Below are 21031 nucleotides of genomic sequence, written 5' to 3'. Positions count from 1 at the left end.
AAAAGTAACGGGGAATTTACTGTACCTTGTTGTAGACCGTTTTTTATGGAGAATTCTTTGCTTGATGAGTGTGAACCTTCAGTCATTACGAATGTTCTGCTTGTGATCATGTCCCAGACTATTTCAATCAGGTATTTAGGAAAATTATTCTTGATCAATTTGTATATGAGACCTGGAATCCAGACTGTGTCGAAAGCTTTTTCGAGGTCTATTTAGCAGGCGGCTGCTCGTTGTTTTGCGTTTAGAGCCCAGCAGATGTCCGACGTAAGTTTGTTTATTGCGTGAATTGTGGAGTGTTTGTGTCGGAAGCCGAATTGATTCTCTGGGATTATGTTATTTTTTGTGCAGAAGGAGGTTAGGGGGTTGTTTATGATTATTTCAAATACTTTGCTTATGTTGGGGAGGAGACTTATGGGTCGTAGGTTTGCGGGCGATGAGCCGTCTTTATCCTTTTTTGTTATAGCTATCAGTTTGGCTTTTTTCCATTTTCTGGGGAAGTATGTGTTGTTTAGAGCATTGTTGAAGAGTACTATGTAGTAGCATTTTATTTTGTTCGGTAGGCGCTTGAGTAAGATGTTTGGGATGCCGTCGAAGCCGGAGGATTTTTTGTTGTTTAGTTTGGAGAGGATTGTGTTTAGTTGATTGTAATTTGTGAAGTAGTTTATTTCTGGATCTGGTTGTTTGGGGTTGTCTGCGGTGTTTTCGTTTGAGAATGTGCAGACTGTTTTGTTTAGCGTTTTGTCTTTTTCCATTTCATTTTTGAGTTTGTTTGTTTCGGCGATGATAATTCTGTTTAGTTGTTCTCGGCCCATGTGTTCGTTTTGCGTATGTATTTCGGAAAAGTGGGTGCCGATGATGTCTAGTTTTTCTATTGTTTTACGTATTATGAAGTTACCCTCGGTGTCTTTGATGGTGTTGTGTATCGTTATACATGCTTCTTGGGTGAGGGGGGCATTTTCTGGGGGCAATTTGAGAGGTGGGATGGGGTTTTGTTCTTTTGGTCTAAAGATTTGATTTATTTGTGGGAACACGTTGGCTGAGTCGTTTTTGGAGATGTTTTTTGTTTTGTTTGTCCAGTAATGGTTTATAGAAATTGCGTATTCTTGTTTCAGTTGCGCTTTTATTCTGTGTAGTAGGAACTGTAGGAATTCTAATTCTTCTCTTTTGTCGTAAGAATAGTTAAGTTTTATATTGTTTATTTTGGAGAGTATGTAGCTTTTATCTCGATGTAGATCTTTTATTTTATTGTTTATATAGGGCTCGCATGAATTTTTTTGTTTTATGATTGGCACGGATTTTTGGAGAGCGATTTGTGTGTGTTTTTCTATTTCGTCTAAGAATGAGTCGATTTGTCTGTTTGTTAGGTTGACGTTGTTGCAGATCTTTAGGTCGCAGTTTTGTTCGAGTGTGTTTTGGAACTTTTTCCAGTCTGTCTTTTTGTAGTTGTACCTGGGTGTCTCGGTCTGGGTTTCGAGTGTTAGGAAGTCAGATGTGTTTTTGTTAATTTGAAATACTAGGGCACTTATGGTCACTGTCATAGGCTAAGGTTTTTAGGGTGCTATTTGGACGTAGGTTTTGGAATTTTAGTCGCGCATCTGCTAGGCATATGTCCAGGTATGAGCCTCCTTTTGGGTAAGAGGGTAGCTCGGAGCTGTATAAATTTGTTTTGTAGTGGATGCTTTTATTGTCTAGCCAGTTTCTAATGAAGTTGCCTCTCGTGTTGTTTATTTCGTTTTTCCAGCTTGTATGTTTTGCGTTAAGGTCTCCTACTATTATATAGTAGTTTTCCGGTTTGTTGAGCAGCAAGGGTTCGAAAAGATTATTGAATTCGTAGATAAATTCTTTCTGGTTTCCGTAGGTTGCGTAGGCTGCAGTGATGAATAAATTTTCCTTATTGCTTATTTTTATTTTTATGATCGTTGTTTCTAAGGTTCTGAAACTTGTTATTTTATCAATTAGGATCTTTTTGTATTTTATAGGGTTTTTTTATGAGGATCGCTGTTCCTCCTCCTTGACTGGCGTTCGGTCTGTCGTGTCTTATCATGGTGTAGTTTTTGAAGTGTACATGGTGTCTTTTCTTTAGTTTTGTTTCTGAGATGAGTACCATATCGGGGGCTTCTTTATTTATTAGGGTTAGCATACTGTATCTTTTTTGGTTTGAAATTAAAGAGTTAGCATTTATTGCGATTATTTTCAGATGTTTTAGGTTGAATTTATGTGTTTTTTGCTGTGATTGTTGGTTTGGCGTGTTTTGGTTATTCGTCATCTGTACTATTGAAAGTGCTGAAGATGGCGTCGAGCCTTTCTTCGTGCGTTGATAGTGTATTTTTTATTCCGTTTAATTGCATTTGTTGTTCTTTTAACGCTTGGAGGATACCTTTCTTAAAGTCTTCGATAACGTTTATAATGTTTAGATGGGGGGAGTTATCGATTGTGATTGGGCTTTGGCTTGAGCGCGGATCTAAGTTTGCTGATTGTGATGTGTTTTTGGTTGTTAGATTTGGTTTTGTTTGCTGTTTCACTACGTCAGAGAACTTTAGTTCTGGGACGTATTTGCGGCTTATTTGGGCAATTCGTTGTGTAATTTCGACCAATCGCGGGGAGACGTAATCGCAAGGAGAGACGTCAACGGGGGTCGTAAATCCCCGTTACGATTATAACAATCGACACCACGAATTGATCGATCCCCTGATTTCCGTTGAGATAATAAGGGGTGATTGAGGTTGTATAACCCTGGGATTCACAGAGTTATAAATTATATATGTCCAACACTTAGACTACACTGATGCCGAAATAAATAGCTAACAACTTGTCGCACGACGATGCGATAGATATATGCGCTAGAGCAGGGCTCTTATACTGGAAATTAGTGTATTAATGGACTTAGCACTATGATGTATTTCGGAGAGAAGATGTATGTTCGACCACACCGAGAACCGACAAAGATTTGCGGGAAGTATGCGAATCTCGCGCTATGTGTAGACTGCCGCGTTAGACGTTAGTTTTTAGACTGATTGTCGCTCCTTTTTTCATACGGAAGAAAAGTTCGGTGTGGGTGTGCCCCTGTGCCTAAAGAACGCGGATTCGTTGTTCCCAATTTCGTTAGGAAAAGTGAGGGTAACGAACCGAGGTGTCGATTGGTCATGACCTGCATTACTGCTCGAAGGGATGAGTAGGGAGTCTCCTACCATCGTGGTGGATAGATGACTGTGTGCGTGAGAAAATCTAGCTTGTTTTATTACAGGGCTATTCAGATTTTCCTCATGGGCGCATACCCGCTTTCTCCGTGTTTTAAGTGCGACTAATAAACCCAAGGACCTCTCTAAAAAACCAGATGTGCGTCGAACATACTTTTAGGCTTAAGACATTCTTCAGGATAAACAGATTGACGACACATGGCGAAACAATACAGGAAAGTGAAAGTTATGGTGGGCCCTTAGGTTTATTGAGGGTCGAAGTGACGTTACGCAGGTCGGTTGTTGTCCGGTCGCGCGGGCTGGCGTGCAGATGTTTTAGGCGGCGTAACATCCTCCCCCCGTTGAGAGGGCACCGATCAAATTCTGGCTGTGGAGTCAGGTGTGTCGTTGGTGACCTCCTTCGTTCCGTGTGGACGTTCGGCCTCGTCTGGATCTGGGTGGATGGGTAAGGGGACCAGTCTTTTGACACCGCGGTCCAGGATGCTTGTTGCCGTCTGCACGGTAGCGGTCCGGATGATTCCGTCGGCTCCTGGATGGACCTTGATTACGCGGCTCAAAGGCCACTGCATAGAGGGCACGTTATCCTCCCTGAGGATTACTACGGTGCCTTCACGAATGCTATGTTTGCCCTTGTCCCATCTGTTGCGGCGGGTTAGCTCATTTAGGTATTCTCGATACCATCTGCTCCAGAAGTGCTGCTTAATCTGGTGAATGCGCTGCCAAGTGGATAGCCGGCCTGATGGAATTGCCCTGAAATCACGCTCCCGTAAACTGGTTAGTGTGTCACCGATCAGAAAATGTCCGGGAGTGAGGACAGGAGGATCTTTCGGATCGGATGAGATGGGAGTCAGTGGGCGTGAATTGAGAATGGCCTCAATTTCTATCACGAGGGTGTTGAGGTGCTCAAAGGTCAGGAGTTCCGTGCCGACCACGCGGATGAGATGGCGTTTGAACGCTTTAACCGCGGCTTCCCATAGACCGCCAAAATGTGGTGAGTTCGGGGGATTAAAACGCCATTGTATTTGTCGGTCAGCGAGAAAAGTCTGTACCCTATCCTGGTGGTCGTCGGACTGCAATAGCGTCCGGAGTTCTTGCAGTTCCCGGTTAGCCCCAACGAAATTGGTGCCGTTGTCGGTGAGGATCGTTGCGCAGTATCCTCGCCGCGAGATGAAACGGCGCAGCGCGGCCAAGAAGGCGTCGGTGGTTAGGTCGCTGACTAACTCTATGTGGACCGCCTTTGTCGCCAGACAGACGAATATGGCGGCGTACGTCTTGATTTTACGTCGGTTGCGGTCCCTCCTCTCCTTGATGTAGAATGGGCCGCAGTAGTCGATTCCGACGTTCGTGAACGGCCGCGATTCGGTAATACGCGCCTCTGGCAAATCACCCATCAAGTATTCCACTGGTGGAGGGTTGGCTCTGCAGCAGCGGACGCACCTTCTGAGAGTGCGCCATACCTGGCTACGGCCGTCGATTGGCCAATAGCGCAGTCTCACCGCGTATAGTGTAGCTTGTGTCCCCGTGTGATGATTGTTCCGGTGCTCTTGCTCTATAATTAGCTCTGTCACCGGGGACTTTGGTAGGATGATCGGGTGTTTTTGGCTGAAGGGTATGGCGGAGTTGGCTAGTCGTCCTCCTACCCGGAGTAGCCCATCTTCGTCGAGGAAGGGGTTTAATGGCTGTAGTTTCCCTCCAACGTCCTCGCTTCGATTTTTCTGGAGGATCCGAATTTCAGGCGCGAAATGACTGGATTGGACGATTTTTATGAGTCGGTTGTGCGCTGCAGTCAGTTCGTCTGTGGTGAGATGGGCAGATCGGTGTTGCTTATGTCTCCATCTAAGACACCGGGCGACGATTCTTATTAGTCTTGGCCAAGACGAATAACGATGGAGGAGTGTGTTATCGTTAATAGTTGTCTTCAGACAGATCGTCTTCTTCTGCTCCGGGAGGTCGACTACCGGTGTCGGATTCCAGACCGGCCAATAGTTTTCGCTTTGCAGGAGCCACCTTGGCCCGTTTTTCCAAATGGACGGACATAGGAATTCCTTGGGCGTCTGGCCTCGGGAAATGAGATCCGCTGGATTATCGTCGGTAGGCACATGACGCCAGTCGGAGATATTGGTCTTGGTTTGTATCTCAGCGACTCGATTCGCCACAAATGTCTTCAAGGTGTGCGGCGAAGACCTGATCCAATGGAGCACGATGGTGGAGTCAGTCCAGTATACTATCCTCGATATCTTGGTCGTCAGGGCCTGTCGGATTGACGAAATCAAGGACGTCAGAAGAAGTGCCCCGCTTAATTCGAGACGTGGTATGGAGAGCGATTTGAGCGGCGCTACCTTCGACCGCGCCGTGAGGAGTCGATTCCAAATATTGTTCTTTCGGTCCGTCGTCCGCACGTAGACGCACGCCCCATATGCCCTTTCGCTAGCGTCACAGAATCCGTGTAGTTCAATTTTCGTTGCGGATTCTATGATGGTCTTCCGAGGGAACCTTGCCGCATTTAACAACGGCAATTGGGTGTGGTATTTGATCCATTCGGTGTGTACGTCTGTCGGAAGGGATTCGTCCCAATCTACCTTCAATGTCCAGACCTTTTGCATAATCATTTTTGCTCGAACGATTACCGGCGAGAGCAATCCTAATGGATCATAGATTTGTGCGATGACGGAGCTGATTGCTCGCTTTGTGACTCGGGAGGTGTCACTGTTCGTCTTGACTGAATATAGTATGGCATCGTCGGCTGAATCCCAAAAGACGCCGAGTGTTTTTAACGTAGATGACTCACCGAGATGCAATTTCTGGTTGGTGTCTTCCTCAGGTAGCCCTCGTAGCAGATCCCGATCGTTTGATGCCCATTTGCGGATATTTAGACCGGCTAGCTTAAGTAAGTTCGTGAGATCATTCCTGACTGATAAGGCTTCGTCCTTCGTATCGGCTCCGGTCAACGCATCGTCGACATAGAAGTCTCGCCGTAGGATCTGCGCTGCTCTCGGAAATCGAGGTCCCTCGTCTTCTGCCAGCTGTTTGAGACACCGGATGGCCAGATACGGGGCTGCGGATAGACCGAACGTTACGGTGTTGAGTCGGTAGGTTTCGATCTCTCCGTTGTCGGCACGCCACAGAATCTTTTGATAAGGACGATCTTCTGGACGTAGGATGAATTGACGGTACATTTTTTCGATGTCGCCGGTAAGGACATATTGAAATGACCGGAATCTCAATAGGATGTGTCTCAGGTCTTCCTGTAATTTCGGGCCCGTATGAAGGGCGTCGTTTAGAGACACTCCCGTGGTACTTGAAGCTGAGCCGTCGAACACAACTCGGAGCTTGGTGGTGTCGCTCGATTCCTTGATCACGCCGTGATGTGGTAAATAATATCCGTGGTCGGTGGCGTGATCCGTGTTGATCTTCGTCATATGACCCAAGTCTAAATATTCTTGGATCACAGCACTGTACGCGGTTTCATATTGTTTGTCGCGTTGGAATCGGCGATGAAGAGAGGCGAGCCTGCTCATTGCAGCGGCCTTCGATGACCCTAGTGAGGAAAGCTTTTCGTTGAATGGTAGAGCAACGATGTATCTGCCTTCCTTGGTTCGTCGGACATGGTTTCGGAAATGTTCTTCACATAGTCGTTCAGATTCCGAAAGATGCGTAGTGGCCGGTCCCTCGTCGATCTCCCAAAACCGTGCGAGGTCCTCTTGCAGAGCCGTTGTAGTTGCGTGGAACGTATTTATCGCGGTTTGGGACGCTGGACTCCCCCCGATTACCCAGCCGAACCGTGTTTTTTGTAGACGTAGTTCAGGTTCGTCTGGTTGCGTCAGGTTGACCTGCCCGATGCACAGCGACGCAAATGTTGATCCGGTGCTAAGTAAGACATCGATCGGGGCTGGGCAATGGAATTGTGGATCGGCTAGTTGAATATTTCTGGATAATCCCAGACTCGAGGGGTCGATGGGCTCGCTTGGTATGAAGGTCGATATGGCGGGGATAATAAGAAATCTCAAAGTTTTCTTATACTTGCCGTCCGTCGACGTGATTGTGGCCGTGGTGTATCGTTTTGCCGTGGTGCTCAAATTGTCGAGGGCTCCGATCTGGATCGCACATCTCCCTTGTTTTATACCGAGGGAATTCGCGAGCTTGTCCGTCATGAAGTTCATGCTCGACCCAGTGTCGAGTAAGGCTCGGGCTCGGATTGGTTGTCCCTGTTTGTTCAAAACCTTGATCTGTGCTGTGGCCAACAGATCATGATGCAGAGGGGTATGGGGAGATGTGTTTGCTAGTCCGATCCCCCTTGCTGTCGTAGTCTCAGACAGTCAGTTGTGCCCCGGTTGGGACTTGGACGAGAAGGTTGGGGTGGTGTTCTGGATCCGGGCTGAGTGTGACTCGTACGAGGCATGCTCTTTCGTCCCTCTTGGAGACGAAGATGTCCGTCTCCGTGAAGTGTCGGATGTTCGCCTCGACTTGTGGGACGACCGCGACTTCGAAGATCCAGATGGTGATTGTCCGGTGGGGGCTCGCTTGTGTGACGAGCGACTGCCCGACGACCGACCGCTCGGTGCGCGACTGCCCGACGACCGACCGCTCGGTGCGCGACTGCCCGACGACCGACCGCTCGATGAGCGACTGTCCGACGACCGACTGCTCGGCGACCAACCGCTTGCCGATCGCCCGCTCGACGATCGACCGCTCGAAGATCGACCGCTCGACGACCGTGAGTCTACCTGGGTTTGTTCGCGGTGTAGATAAGTATGATGTAGGTGACCGCAGATACGACACGAACCCGATGTACACTGTGTCAGCGAATGTCCTCTGCCTAGGCAATTTATACATAACGATGCCTTCTTCACGATCTGAAAACGTTTGGTCGCTGATTTGGCCTTGAAGACTTTGCAGTGTCTGATCTCGTGAGGCCCGTTGCAGGTCGGACACACCACCGTTCTGATGGTTGTAGCAAGGGTTCGCCCATGCGGTATGGTGGTCCGCTGACGGTGGTGTTTGTGGGCTGACCCTTTTGATTCCTTTTCTTTAGAGAGGAATTGAGTCCCGTTCGCCCGTGTTTTGAGAAAGTCTATCAGATGCTGATAGGATGGCACCTGTTGGCGGGGCAGTGTGCGTTGCCATTTACGCAGGCTGGACGAGGGCAATTTCGACGCGATCAATTCGATCATCGCCATGTTCGATGTGACGGGCTGTTTTAGGTGTTCGAGCGCTTTTAGATTTACGCTGAGGGTTTCCAACAAATCCTCTAAGGCTTCTGGAGTTTCCTTTTTGATTTCCGGATAGTTGCGCATCAAATTCCAATGGCGCATGCAGATTTGGAGGGGGCAATTGAACTTGTCCTTCAGTGTGTCAAGCGCGATGGAATAGTTGGCCTCTGTGAGTTCTAATGACTGGATACTCTGTGCGGCCCGTCCAGTTATAGATGAGCGTAGATGCTGGAACTTTTGGACATTCGTCAAACTTTCGTTACGGTCCACTATGGATGAGAACGTGTCGTAGAAATAGGTCCAGTTCTCGAGGGCGCCGTCGAATTGGGGCACGCGGACCTCTGGAACGGTGGTTGGCTCTGGTTTCCGGCGTGTCTCACCTATGTTTGTAGTCGACGGGGTTGTTGCTGAGATTTGCTCAAAGAGCCCTAGGAACCGCACGTCAAGCTCCCGATGCTCTTGCGATAACGAATCTACACGCGCATCTTCCCCCTCATCTAACACATCTAACTCGTATTGAACCTCGAGTATCCTCTTCCAAAGTTCATCGAACGAGCTGCGGCAAGATGTTAGGACGAGTCTGTTTGCCTTCCCGGACGCTTCGTATTCATCGAGTTCGCGTCTTATGGCTGCTAGTCCACGGGCTAGGGCGCCTCGTCTACGCCGTAACGTGCTGATTGGTTCAGCCTGGGCCATATTTTATTTTAATGATATGAACGATCTTACCTTGATCAAATGGACGTTGATCTGGGATTCGGTTGATGATCGTTACGATGCGGCGTTGGCTCGTGTAGATGCTGAGCGACGGAGGTGCTCCTCTCCGACGGCGGTTCCCTTGATCAGTTGACTAAGTGGTTGGAACTTGGATTTCACGCGACACTGTATAGTCACTGGTCAGTGCACTTTTTGGCGACACGAAATCCGGCTCGAAGGACCATGTAATTTCGACCAATCGCGGGGAGACGTAATCGCAAGGAGAGACGTCAACGGGGGTCGTAAATCCCCGTTACGATTATAACAATCGACACCACGAATTGATCGATCCCCTGATTTCCGTTGAGATAATAAGGGGTGATTGAGTTTGTATAACCCTGGGATTCACAGAGTTATAAATTATATATGTCCAACACTTAGACTACACTGATGCCGAAATAAATAGCTAACAACTTGTCGCACGACGATGCGATAGATATATGCGCTAGAGCAGGGCTCTTATACTGGAAATTAGTGTATTAATGGACTTAGCACTATGATGTATTTCGGAGAGAAGATGTATGTTCGACCACACCGAGAACCGACAAAGATTTGCGGGAAGTATGCGAATCTCGCGCTATGTGTAGACTGCCGCGTTAGACGTTAGTTTTTAGACTGATTGTCGCTCCTTTTTTCATACGGAAGAAAAGTTCGGTGTGGGTGTGCCCCTGTGCCTAAAGAACGCGGATTCGTTGTTCCCAATTTCGTTAGGAAAAGTGAGGGTAACGAACCGAGGTGTCGATTGGTCATGACCTGCATTACTGCTCGAAGGGATGAGTAGGGAGTCTCCTACCATCGTGGTGGATAGATGACTGTGTGCGTGAGAAAATCTAGCTTGTTTTATTACAGGGCTATTCAGATTTTCCTCATGGGCGCATACCCGCTTTCTCCGTGTTTTAAGTGCGACTAATAAACCCAAGGACCTCTCTAAAAAACCAGATGTGCGTCGAACATACTTTTAGGCCTAAGACATTCTTCAGGATAAACAGATTGACGACACATGGCGAAACAATACAGGAAAGTGAAAGTTATGGTGGGCCCTTAGGTTTATTGAGGGTCGAAGTGACGTTACGCAGGTCGGTTGTTGTCCGGTCGCGCGGGCTGACGTGCAGATGTTTTAGGCGGCGTAACACGTTGTGTCTTTGCCTTTTTGTCTTTTTTGACTAGTCTTTATCGGCTAGCTTTTTACGAAGCTCTACGAGTTTGGGGCAACCTTTGTATGACGCGGGGTGTCCGTAGTTTTTACAGTTGACGCAGAATGTTTTGTCTTTGGTTACTGCGTTTTCCCTTTTTATTTTGCAGTCGCCTGGGCCATGGGGCTCACTGCATTTAACACAGCGGTAGTTTAGGTTGCAGTTTTGCGCTGTGTGGCCTAATCGCTGGCATTTGTGGCATTGAGTTATGTCATCCTTTTTTTTTTTTATTATTTTTTCCCATTTTATCTTGTAGTAGTTAAAATGGTTTATTTTTAGTTAGGTTGCTTATATTGCTGTCGGGGGATAGCTGTATTATGTAAATTGGGAGCAATATGTTGTTCTCCCTTGATCTTTTTGTCGTGAATCGTGTGACGTTTATGAATTTTACGTCGTCAATGTGCAAGGCTTGTAGGTCTGTAAGTATTTCTGTTTCGGTGTGAATATTGTCTAAACCTTTTAACAAGTATGTATGGTGTTTCTCTGTTTTGGGTGTATACGTGTAGAAGGTTGTGTTAGCTGAGAGGAGTGTTTGTTTCGCTTTATGAAAGTCGGATAGGTTTCGGAGGTAAAGTGCGTGTTTACCTGAGTGTATTCTTTTGACATGAAATTGCTTGATGTCTGCTATTTTCTCTATGAGCATTATCGTGTCCTTTGGGTCTTGTAGGATTATGTTGATGGGTGGCGGCCTGTTATCTCTTGTGGTGGGAGGGGTGCTCGTACGCTCCTCCGCGGAGCATCCGGCGGGGCGTCCGTCCGGTGCTCGGTCCCCCCTTGGCGATGCTGGTGGCGCCGGGCCTCCTGGGTTGTACGATGAGACCTGTCGCCCCTGTGGTGTTGATTGCTTTGGCGGTGTGGTGGGACTGTGTTTTCCCAGTTTGCCACGTAATACTTGGTTTTTTTGTCTTATTTGCTCTGGCGTTGAGCTCGATATTGGGTAGTTTGCTGGTCCCGGCTGTGATTGTGGATGTGGTTCTGATTCTAGTAAGCTAAATCTGTTTTTTGTTGAGATCGCTGGGGGCGAGGCAGCTTTTATGGGTCTCGTGTTTCCGATTTCCTTAGTCCTTTCGTCCTGGGCGGAGAGGTGCTCTTCTTTTGTGTTTTTTAGGATATCTTCTAATCCTTTGGTCCTGGCAACTAGGTTTGGTTGAGGGTTGAGTTTCCGCTTCTTTTGCGCGGACAGTCTTAAGCTATTGTTGATTTCCTTGGCCGCTTTTTGCGGATTTATTTTTCTTTTGGTGGGTTTTCTTGTTAATTCTAAGGTGGGTTCCGTTGCCTTGCCTTTTGCATCATTCTCGGTAAATTTTATTTTTTTATATACTTTTATTTTCTTATTTTTTTAAATTTTATTTTTATTTGTTTTTTTATTTATAGCGATGATGTCACTGCAATATTTTCAGGACCTAAGTCTGATGTCCCTTTTTGGGCTGAGGGGTCCGTCCTGTTTGGAGGTTAACGATCAACTGTTTTTAGTATGTGTACTACCGAAGGAAGTAATTCTCATTTTGGCACACACCTATATTTCTTTAAATATTCTATTTTTTGATCATCAGAAACAAATAAGAAAACTGTTTACCTCAGCCAACGCTCAAACCGCGTTGAGTGCACTCGTTCTCGTCCGATCACGAAAGTTAAGGAGCGCTGGGCACGGATAGTACTTGGATGGGGTGACCGCCTGGGAACTCCGTGTGGTGTTGGCTTCTTTTTCTTTTTCCAATATTTTTACTTTTCTTGACAATCTATTTTTAATAATCTACAATCGAAGCATCGAGAAAGAGAAATGTTTTAGTATTACGCGACCATTATCATAAATTGTATCATTCTCATTTTGGCACACACCTATGTTTATTTAAATATTCTATTTTTTGACCATGGAAAACAAATAAGAAAATTACTAATTTCAGCCAACGCACATACCGCGCTGAATGCAATCGTTCTCGTCATATAATTACCGTGCGCTGAAACAGGCTAGGAAATCAACTGTCCGCGCAAAAGAAGCGGAAACTCAACCCCCAACCAAACCTAGTTGCCAGGACCAAAGGATTAGAAGATATCCTAAGAAACACAAAAGAAGAGCATCTCTCCGCCCAGGACGAAAGGACTAAGGAAGTCGGAAACATGAGACCCATAAAAGCTGCCTCGCCCCCAGCGATCTCAACAAAAAACAGATTTAGCTTACTAGAATCAGAACCACATCCACAATCACAGCCGGGACCAGCAAACTACCCAATATCGAGCTCAACGCCAGAGCAAATAAGACAAAAAAACCAAGTATTACGTGGCAAAATGGGAAAACACAGTCCCACCACACCGCCAAAGCAATCAACACCGCAGGAGCGACAGGCCTCATCGTACAACCCAGGAGGCCCGGCGCCACCAGCATCGCCAAGGGGGGACCGAGCACCGGACGGACGCCCCACCGGATGCTCCGCGGAGGAGCGTACGAGCACCCCTCCCACCACAAGAGATAACAGGCCGCCACCCATCAACATAATCCTACAAGACCCAAAGGACACGGTAATGCTCATAGAGAAAATAGCAGACATCAAGCAATTTCATATCAAAAGAATACACTCAGGTAAACACGCACTTTACCTCCGAAACCTATCCGACTTCCATAAAGCGAAACAAACACTCCTCTCAGCTAACACAACCTTCTACACGTATACACCCAAAACAGAGAAACACCATACATACTTGTTAAAAGGTTTAGACAATATTCACACCGAAACAGAAATACTTACAGACCTACAAGCCTTGCACATTGACGACGTAAAATTCATAAACGTCACACGATTCACGACAAAAAGATCAAGGGAGAACAACATATTGCTCCCAATTTACATAATACAGCTATCCCCCGACAGCAATATAAGCAACCTAACTAAAAATAAACCATTTTAACTACTACAAGATAAAATGGGAAAAAATAATAAAAAAAAAAAAGGATGACATAACTCAATGCCACAAATGCCAGCGATTAGGCCACACAGCGCAAAACTGCAACCTAAACTACCGCTGTGTTAAATGCAGTGAGCCCCATGGCCCAGGCGACTGCAAAATAAAAAAAGAAGAAGCAGTAACCAAAGAGAAAATATTCTGCGTTAACTGCAAAAAACAGTTCTGCCCGAACAGCCGAGCTAAACGGGCGTGTAAAACAGTGCTTCAGAGAAAGTGCGGCAAGTGGGGAAGAGAAATTTAAGAACGGTTACGCCTATAGCCAAACAGTGGAAACCCGTGTCTTCTATCAAGAAGACTAGCAAACCTACCATGGAGAATATTGCACCAATAAAAATTATAAACAAACAAGATCAATACTACATATACAAAACAACAGATACATAAAAAACAAGTCAACCAACAAACCAAGGACAGGACTACTCAGCCACAATTGAAGTTGACATGGAAATCAACAAAGTAACAACTCAACAGGACGAAAGCTGGAAGGTAGCCAGCTATAACAAAAAAAGAAAAATAACAGGTAATCTAGATACGGAAAAGCAGCGATGGCTGCAAGAATTACCGCTAAGAAACTCCTTCAGCTCGCTACCAGAAGAATTAGACGACGACCCAACAAGCAATACCACAACTCAACCAACACACATTACAAAACCTCCACCAATATTTGTTGAGACGCAAATAATAGACCCGCTTATTGATCAACTTAACAATATTGTTGGAAAGGATAATTACACAATAAAACAAACAAAATTAGAACAGGTAAAAATACAAACAAACACACCAGAAAATTATAGGAAAGTTATAAAGAATTAAGGGGAAAAAATGCTATATACCACGCGTACCAGCTCAAAACGGAAAGGAGCTACAAAGTAGTTATAAGAGGACTGCATCCAAAAATTAACACAAAAAAACTAAGTGACGAATTAGCAAATATTGGCCACCAAACAAGAACTATAAACAATATTACAAGGTACGATACGAAGCAACCACTACCGCTATTCTTAATAGAATTAGAATCTAAAAATAACAACAAGGAAATGTTCGATATTAAAAAAATTTTAAACACATTAATTACAGTCGAGCCACCCAGGCACAAAAAAGACATACCACAATGCATGAGATGTAAACAATATGGACACACTAAAAATTACTGCAACAGGAACCCGGCGTGTGTCAAATGCGCAGGAAAGCAGCTTACAGTGAACTGCTCAAACACGGGAAAAATAAATGATGTAAAATGTTACAATTGCGGTGGAAATCGCCCAGATAGTTACAAAGGCTGTTTAGTAAGAAAACAACTTCAAGGTAAACTTTTTCCGCCGCTTCGTAACAGGATATACACTAACTCTCACACACATCAGGATAGCACAGTAACTGAAACATCAAGAAACATACAGCATGTAATGAACATCAACCATAATAATACCAACACCTTTGGTAGTCGAAGCTACGCGCAAGCAGCCAAACAGTCAACACCCTTAGATAATCAAATCCAGAACAATAACATCGACGACGCTACAGAAATCATAGAACTGATAAAGCTATCCATTAAAAACAAGGAAATGTTAGCAAAAATGATAAGTGAACAAAACGCAATCCTTAAACAGCAAACGCAACAAATCACACTCATGCTACAGCTACTCACAAACACGCTAAGCAAAAAATAAAAATTGACACGCTTAAAATAGCAGCCTGGAACTCTAACGGCCTACAACAAAGGGCCTTAGAAACTAAAACATTCCTGTACAACAATAATATCGATATACTACTTGTTTCAGAAACACACTTCACTATAAAAAACTATTTAAAAATACCGTACTACACCATATATGATACCAAGCATCCCTCAGGAAAAGCACACGGAGGGACCGCAGTAATAATAAGAAACGATATTAAACATCATTTACACAGTCAAGTTTGTAAGGAATATATCCAAGCAACCACCGTTACAGTACAAACTAGCAGCAACTATTTACAGTTATCAGCAGTATATGTACCACCGCGACACAAAATTACATCACAAATGTGGGAAGAGTACTTTCAACATTTAGGTGACAAGTATATTGCAGCGGGAGACTATAATTCGAAGCACACACTATGGGGATCAAGAATCACTACACCCCGAGGTAGAACCTTGGAAAAATACATTAGAAACAATAACCTCAATATATTGTCCACAGGAAGACCGACATACTGGCCGACAGACCGAGCAAAATACCTGACCTACTTGATTTTGCAGTTACAAAGGGACTAAATGCAAATAAACTATATATAGCACCCAGTCTTGAGCTTAGCTCCGATCATACACCCATAATTATTACATACAGAAACAAACCAATACTTTATAACAATTCAGAGACACTATGCAATAATACCCCCAAATGGCAAACATTTAAAGAAATAGTTGAGAACAAAATCAATTGTAACATCCCATTGAAAACACCTGAACACATCGAACAAGCAGTAACAACACTTACTGAAACTATCCAAGAAGCAGCATGGGCAACCACTATACCTGAACCAACCAATAGACAAACAAAAATAATTCCGCCAAACATCTTCGAAATAATTAAAGAAAAAAGAAAAGCGAAAGCAAAATGGCGAAAACATAGATCAAAAGAAAATAAAAAACACCTAAATAAACTTGCAAAGGAAATTAAAAACAAAATAAAAGAACACAATAACAATGAGTTCACAAAATTCATAGAGTCACTATCTGCGCACGAGAACTCCAACTACTCCCTATGGAAAGACACAAAAAAAATGAGAAAGCCAATAAAACTAGTCCCAGCAATCAGAAAAGCAGATAATACATGGGCAAGAAGCAACGAAGAACAAGCTGAAGAATTTTCCAACCACCTAAGCAACATATTTACACCACATATAATCAATAATAGCAACCACAATTGTCATACCGATGAGGATGCGTTAACCACTAGTACCTCAACTGACAAACACTATATCATACCTAAAACAGCAGCACAAGAAATTAGAAACATAATCGAGAAAACAAAAAACAATAAAGCACCAGGGATCGACCTAATCAATGGTAAAATTTTAAAAAACCTTCCTCCAAAAGCGATACGACTAATCACAATAATTTACAACGCAATATTAAGAATCCAATACTATCCTAAACTATGGAAACTAGCACAGATCATAATGTTACCTAAACCAGGCAAAGACCCACACCAAACAACTGTTAGGGAAGTGATACATTTACACTGTACATGAGAGTGTGTGTGTAAGGGTCAGAGGGCGTCCAGGTCTTAGTTGAGACAAAAGACTGCCGTTAGAAGATTCTGTTTAGTCGGTTGGCGACAAGCGTGCGTGCAAGACGTTTTTCAGAGTGTAATATAGATGTATAGCTGTTGGGTGTGAAATATAGTCAATTATTTGTATTTCCAAATCCTCGAATTTCCTCGACAACAACATCTTATAGACCAATATCACTACTTCCCGTGTTTTCCAAAATACTAGAAAAAATAATTTGCGCCCGCTTAAAACCAATAATAGAGAAGGAAAAATTAATACCAGATCACCAATTTGGATTCAGAAACAAACACTCCACGATAGAGCAAATGCACAGACTTACAAATTCTAGCATTAGAAAACAAACAATACTGCACAGCCTTCTTTATGGACATCGAGAAAGCATTTGACAAAATAAACCACGAAAGTCTACTTCAACCAATCAGAAAACAATTCCCGGAGCAGATATACCATTTAATTAAATCCTACTTAAGCAGCAGAACCTTCGTAATAAAAATTAAAAACACATACTCTGAAGTTAAAGACATCAAGGCAGGGGTTCCGCAAGGTAGCGTCTTAGGACCAATTCTATACACATCTTACACGGCCAACATACCAACAACTTCTAATAGCAAGATACTGACATTCGCGGACGACACAGCGGTACTAGTCAGGCACACTGACCCTGCAACAGCAGTCACATCACTACAAGAACATATCACAAAAATAGAAAAGTGGCTTCAAGCTAAAAAAAAACTGCAAAAACTACGGACACCCCGCGTCTTACAAGGGGTGCCCCAAACTCGTGGAGCTGCGCAAAAAGCTAGCTGAAAAAAAGAAAAAAGACAAGGAAACAAAAATAAAACGAATTGCCCAAATAAGCCTTAAATACGTCCCAGAACTAAAGTTCTCTGACGTAGTGAAACAACAAACAAAACTAAATCAAATAATCGAAAACACAACACAAATAACAAACTTAAATCCGCGTTCAAGCCAAAGCGCAACTACAACCGATAACACCCCTCAACAAAGCATTATAAACGTTATCGAAGACTTAAAAAAAAGTATCCTCCAAGCGTTAAAAGAACAACAAACGTAATTAAATGAAATAAAAAAGACACTATCAACGCACGAAGAAGGGATCGACGTCATCTTCAGCACTTTCAATAGTACAGAAGATGAATAACCAAAATCCACTAAACCAACAATTACAGCAAAAAACACAAATTAAACTTAAAACATCTGAAAATAATTGCAATAAATGCCAACTGTCTAATTTCAAACAAAAAAAGATACAGTATGCTAACCCTAATAAATAAAGAAACCCCCGACATCGTACTTGTCTCAGAAACAAAACTAAATAAAAAACACAAAGTATACTTCAAAAACTACTCCATGATAAGACACAACAGATCGAACGCCAGCCAAGGAGAAGGAACAGCGATCCTCATAAAAAACCCCATAAAACATAAAACAATCCTAAATGACAAAATAACAAGTTTTAGAACAACGATCATAAAAATAAAAATAAGCAATAAGGAAAACTTGTTTATTACTGCAGCCTACGCAACCCTCGGAAACCAGAAAGAATTTAGCGACGAATTCAATAAACTTTTCGAACTCTTACAGCTCAATAAGCCGGGAAACTACTGTATAATAGCAGGCGACCTTAACGTAAAACATACGAGCTGGAAAAACGAAATAAACAACTTCATTGGAACCTGGCTAGACAATAAAAGCATTCACTACAAAACAATCTTATACAGCTCCGAGCTACCCTCTTACCCAAAAGGAGGTTCATACCTGGACCTATGCCTAGCAGATGCGCGATAAAAATTTCAAACCCTACGTCCAAATAACACTCTCAAACCCTTAGCAGATCGCTGTGGAGTGCCGAAGCGTGCAGACGTGTCTCTAGTGCCCAGTGTAGTCCGAAAACAACACGTGTCGCCCAACCGTCGAAAATGAACACAGCCAAGTGTTTCCTACCATTTAGGGAGAAGAAAATTCCACGCACCTAACCCGAATACTAGCCTCATAGCCTCACGACTAGTTATTCATTTTGAATTAACTAGCTCGATGATGGCCCAGTAATCGCGACCAGGCTCTCCGGAGCAGACTCGCAACTACTCCGCGCTACCTCCTCCGTGGCAGAAGTGTAGCAGGTCTCTCCGCACCAACGACGCTAATATTACAAAGAAACGGAAAATAGAAACATCAAACCAGACATGAACGACACCCGGAACGAACAATCAACGATACAAATAAACACCCACAACAGGTTCGCCGTATTGCAATCCACTAACGACGCCATGGAAATCGCAGATCCGCCGCCAAACCAACAAGCACAGAAAATCCCCCCTCCCCCACCAATATTTGTGGATGACGTCATCAACATACAATGATCAAGTCCTTAGAGAGAGATATCTCCAAGGAGGACTACAACTTAAAGATAAATAACAATAAAGTAAAAATACTGCCGAGGAACCGAGAAGCTTACAGAAAACTCACCAAGATACTTAGGACCCTGAGCGCCAACTTCAGCACCTACCAACTCAAACAGGAAAGGCCTTTCCGGGTGGTCCTACGAAACATCCACCACTCAGCAGACATAGACGAACTCAAATACGAACTCTCAAAACTCGGCCACGAAGTCATCAACGTAAGTAATATAAGGCATAGAGTCTCGAAAGACCCGTTATCCCTATTTTTCATAGATATAAAACAAAAGCCCAACAATAAGGAAATCTACAATATCAGTCGCCTAATGAACGCGATAGTAAAATTCGAACCACCGCTTGTGAAAAAAGAAATAGTGCAATGCAAAAGGTGCCAAAGGTACGGTCATACGCAGAAATACTGCAACCATACTTTCCACTGCGTTAAATGTGCAGGCACTCACTCCACTGACCAGTGCGCCAAATCACCGGAAACCCCAGCGAAATGCATCCACTGTCAAGGTGACCATCCTGCCAACTACAAAGGCTGCTCAGCCTATAAAACCCTATACACAAACGGGTAGCCTAAACTCAGAGCAAAAGAGCTAACCAACCAAACACCCAGCCCGCCGAAATACACGACTACCCCAATCCCCTCAACCAACCAAACACCCAGTCCTACCAAATTCATCACCACCTCAACCTCCTATGCCCAAGCAGTACAAGGCATCCAAAAAACCCGAATAGCCAAAGGGATCTTTCCCAAAATAGTGTCCCCAACCCACCTAACACAGACAACTTCTAGGACTAGGCTTGAAAAGCTAATTTTCAACTAGTTTTCAACTAGGCTTGAAAAGCTAATAGAGAAACAATCAGAGCAAATAAATAATTTGCTATCGCTACTAACACTCATCATGGATAAATTAATACGCCCCGACGCAAAATAAAACCAAGGCGCATAGCTCTTTGGAACGCCAACGGTCTAGCGCAACACAAACTTCAACTAGAACTCTTCCTAAAACACCAGCAAATCGACGTAATGCTCGTATCGGAAACCCACTTCACCGACAAAAACTACCTGAAAATAAATGGTTACAAATTCTACCATACCCAACACCCCAGCGGAAAGGCCCACGGTGGCACCGGAATCATAATCAAAACAAGTATTAAGCACTTCCATCATTCCAGAAAGACTACCTCCAAGCAACAAACGTAGCAATAGAAGACTGTCATGGCACAATCATCACTTCAGCAGTATACTGCCCTCCCAGACACTTCATCGCCAAAGAAGACTTTGATAACTTCCTGGACACCCTGGGCAATAGATTCATAGCTGGTGGAGACTACAACGCCAAGCACACCCAATGGGGCAGCAGACTGGTTACAGCAAGAGGCAAAAACCTCTTAAACAGCATAATAACCAACAACTTCAACTACCTCACCAGATACGAACCCACATACTGGTCCACTGACACTAACAAAATACCCGACCTTCTCGACTTCTTCGTAACTAAAAATATCTCATCAAGACACGTCCAGATCAACTCCTCGGCTGATCTCTCCTCCGATCATTCCCCCGTGATAGCAACAGTCAGTTCAACAATTATCGAGAATACACCTAATGGCTCCATTCACAACCAACACACCAACTGGCAGCTCTTTAGAGAAGTCTTTACACACTCAACTTCAGCCTTAACTCCACTAAAAATAAAGGAAGAAATCGAAGCATCCAAGGAATACTTAAACACGAGCATAATAAACGCCATCCGCCTCTCCACACCGACAAAGACGTCTATCAGCGAACAAGAATATCCCCAATACATACTAAGAAAAATAGCAGAAAAACGTAGACTAAGAAGAGTATGGCAGACCCATAGAACACCGGATGACAAACGTAAATTAAACAACGCAACTAGATAGCTATCCAAAACCATAAAAAATTACAAAAACGACTGTTTCCAAAAATACCTCGCCAGCTTATCCCCCACAGCCGACTCAACTACTCACTATGGAAGGCCTTCAGGAAA

The 21031-nt window shown here is 44.1% G+C and overlaps 1 protein-coding gene and 1 pseudogene across 1 annotated transcript; one reads left to right on the top strand and one right to left on the bottom strand.

Annotated features, from left to right (window-relative positions):
* Positions 1–3553: 3553 nt before the first annotated feature.
* Positions 3554–9103, bottom strand: LOC117206893. Its single transcript, XM_033446594.1, has 2 exons — positions 7981–9103; positions 3554–7428 (listed from the first exon to the last, which is right to left on the bottom strand). Exons 1-2 carry the CDS (start codon positions 9101–9103, stop codon positions 3554–3556), a joined length of 4998 nt encoding a protein of 1665 aa, XP_033302485.1.
* Positions 9104–11933: 2830 nt separating this feature from the next.
* LOC117206897 lies at positions 11934–12053 on the top strand (annotated as a pseudogene).
* Positions 12054–21031: the final 8978 nt, after the last annotated feature.

The sequence above is a fragment of the Bombus bifarius genome, unplaced genomic scaffold (assembly GCF_011952205.1).
Source record: "Bombus bifarius isolate JDL3187 unplaced genomic scaffold, Bbif_JDL3187 scf7180000008010, whole genome shotgun sequence".
Classification (NCBI taxonomy): Eukaryota; Metazoa; Arthropoda; class Insecta; order Hymenoptera; family Apidae; genus Bombus; species Bombus bifarius.
Note: the sequence above shows the minus strand (reverse complement) of the source record. Positions and strands in the feature narration are given on the sequence as shown.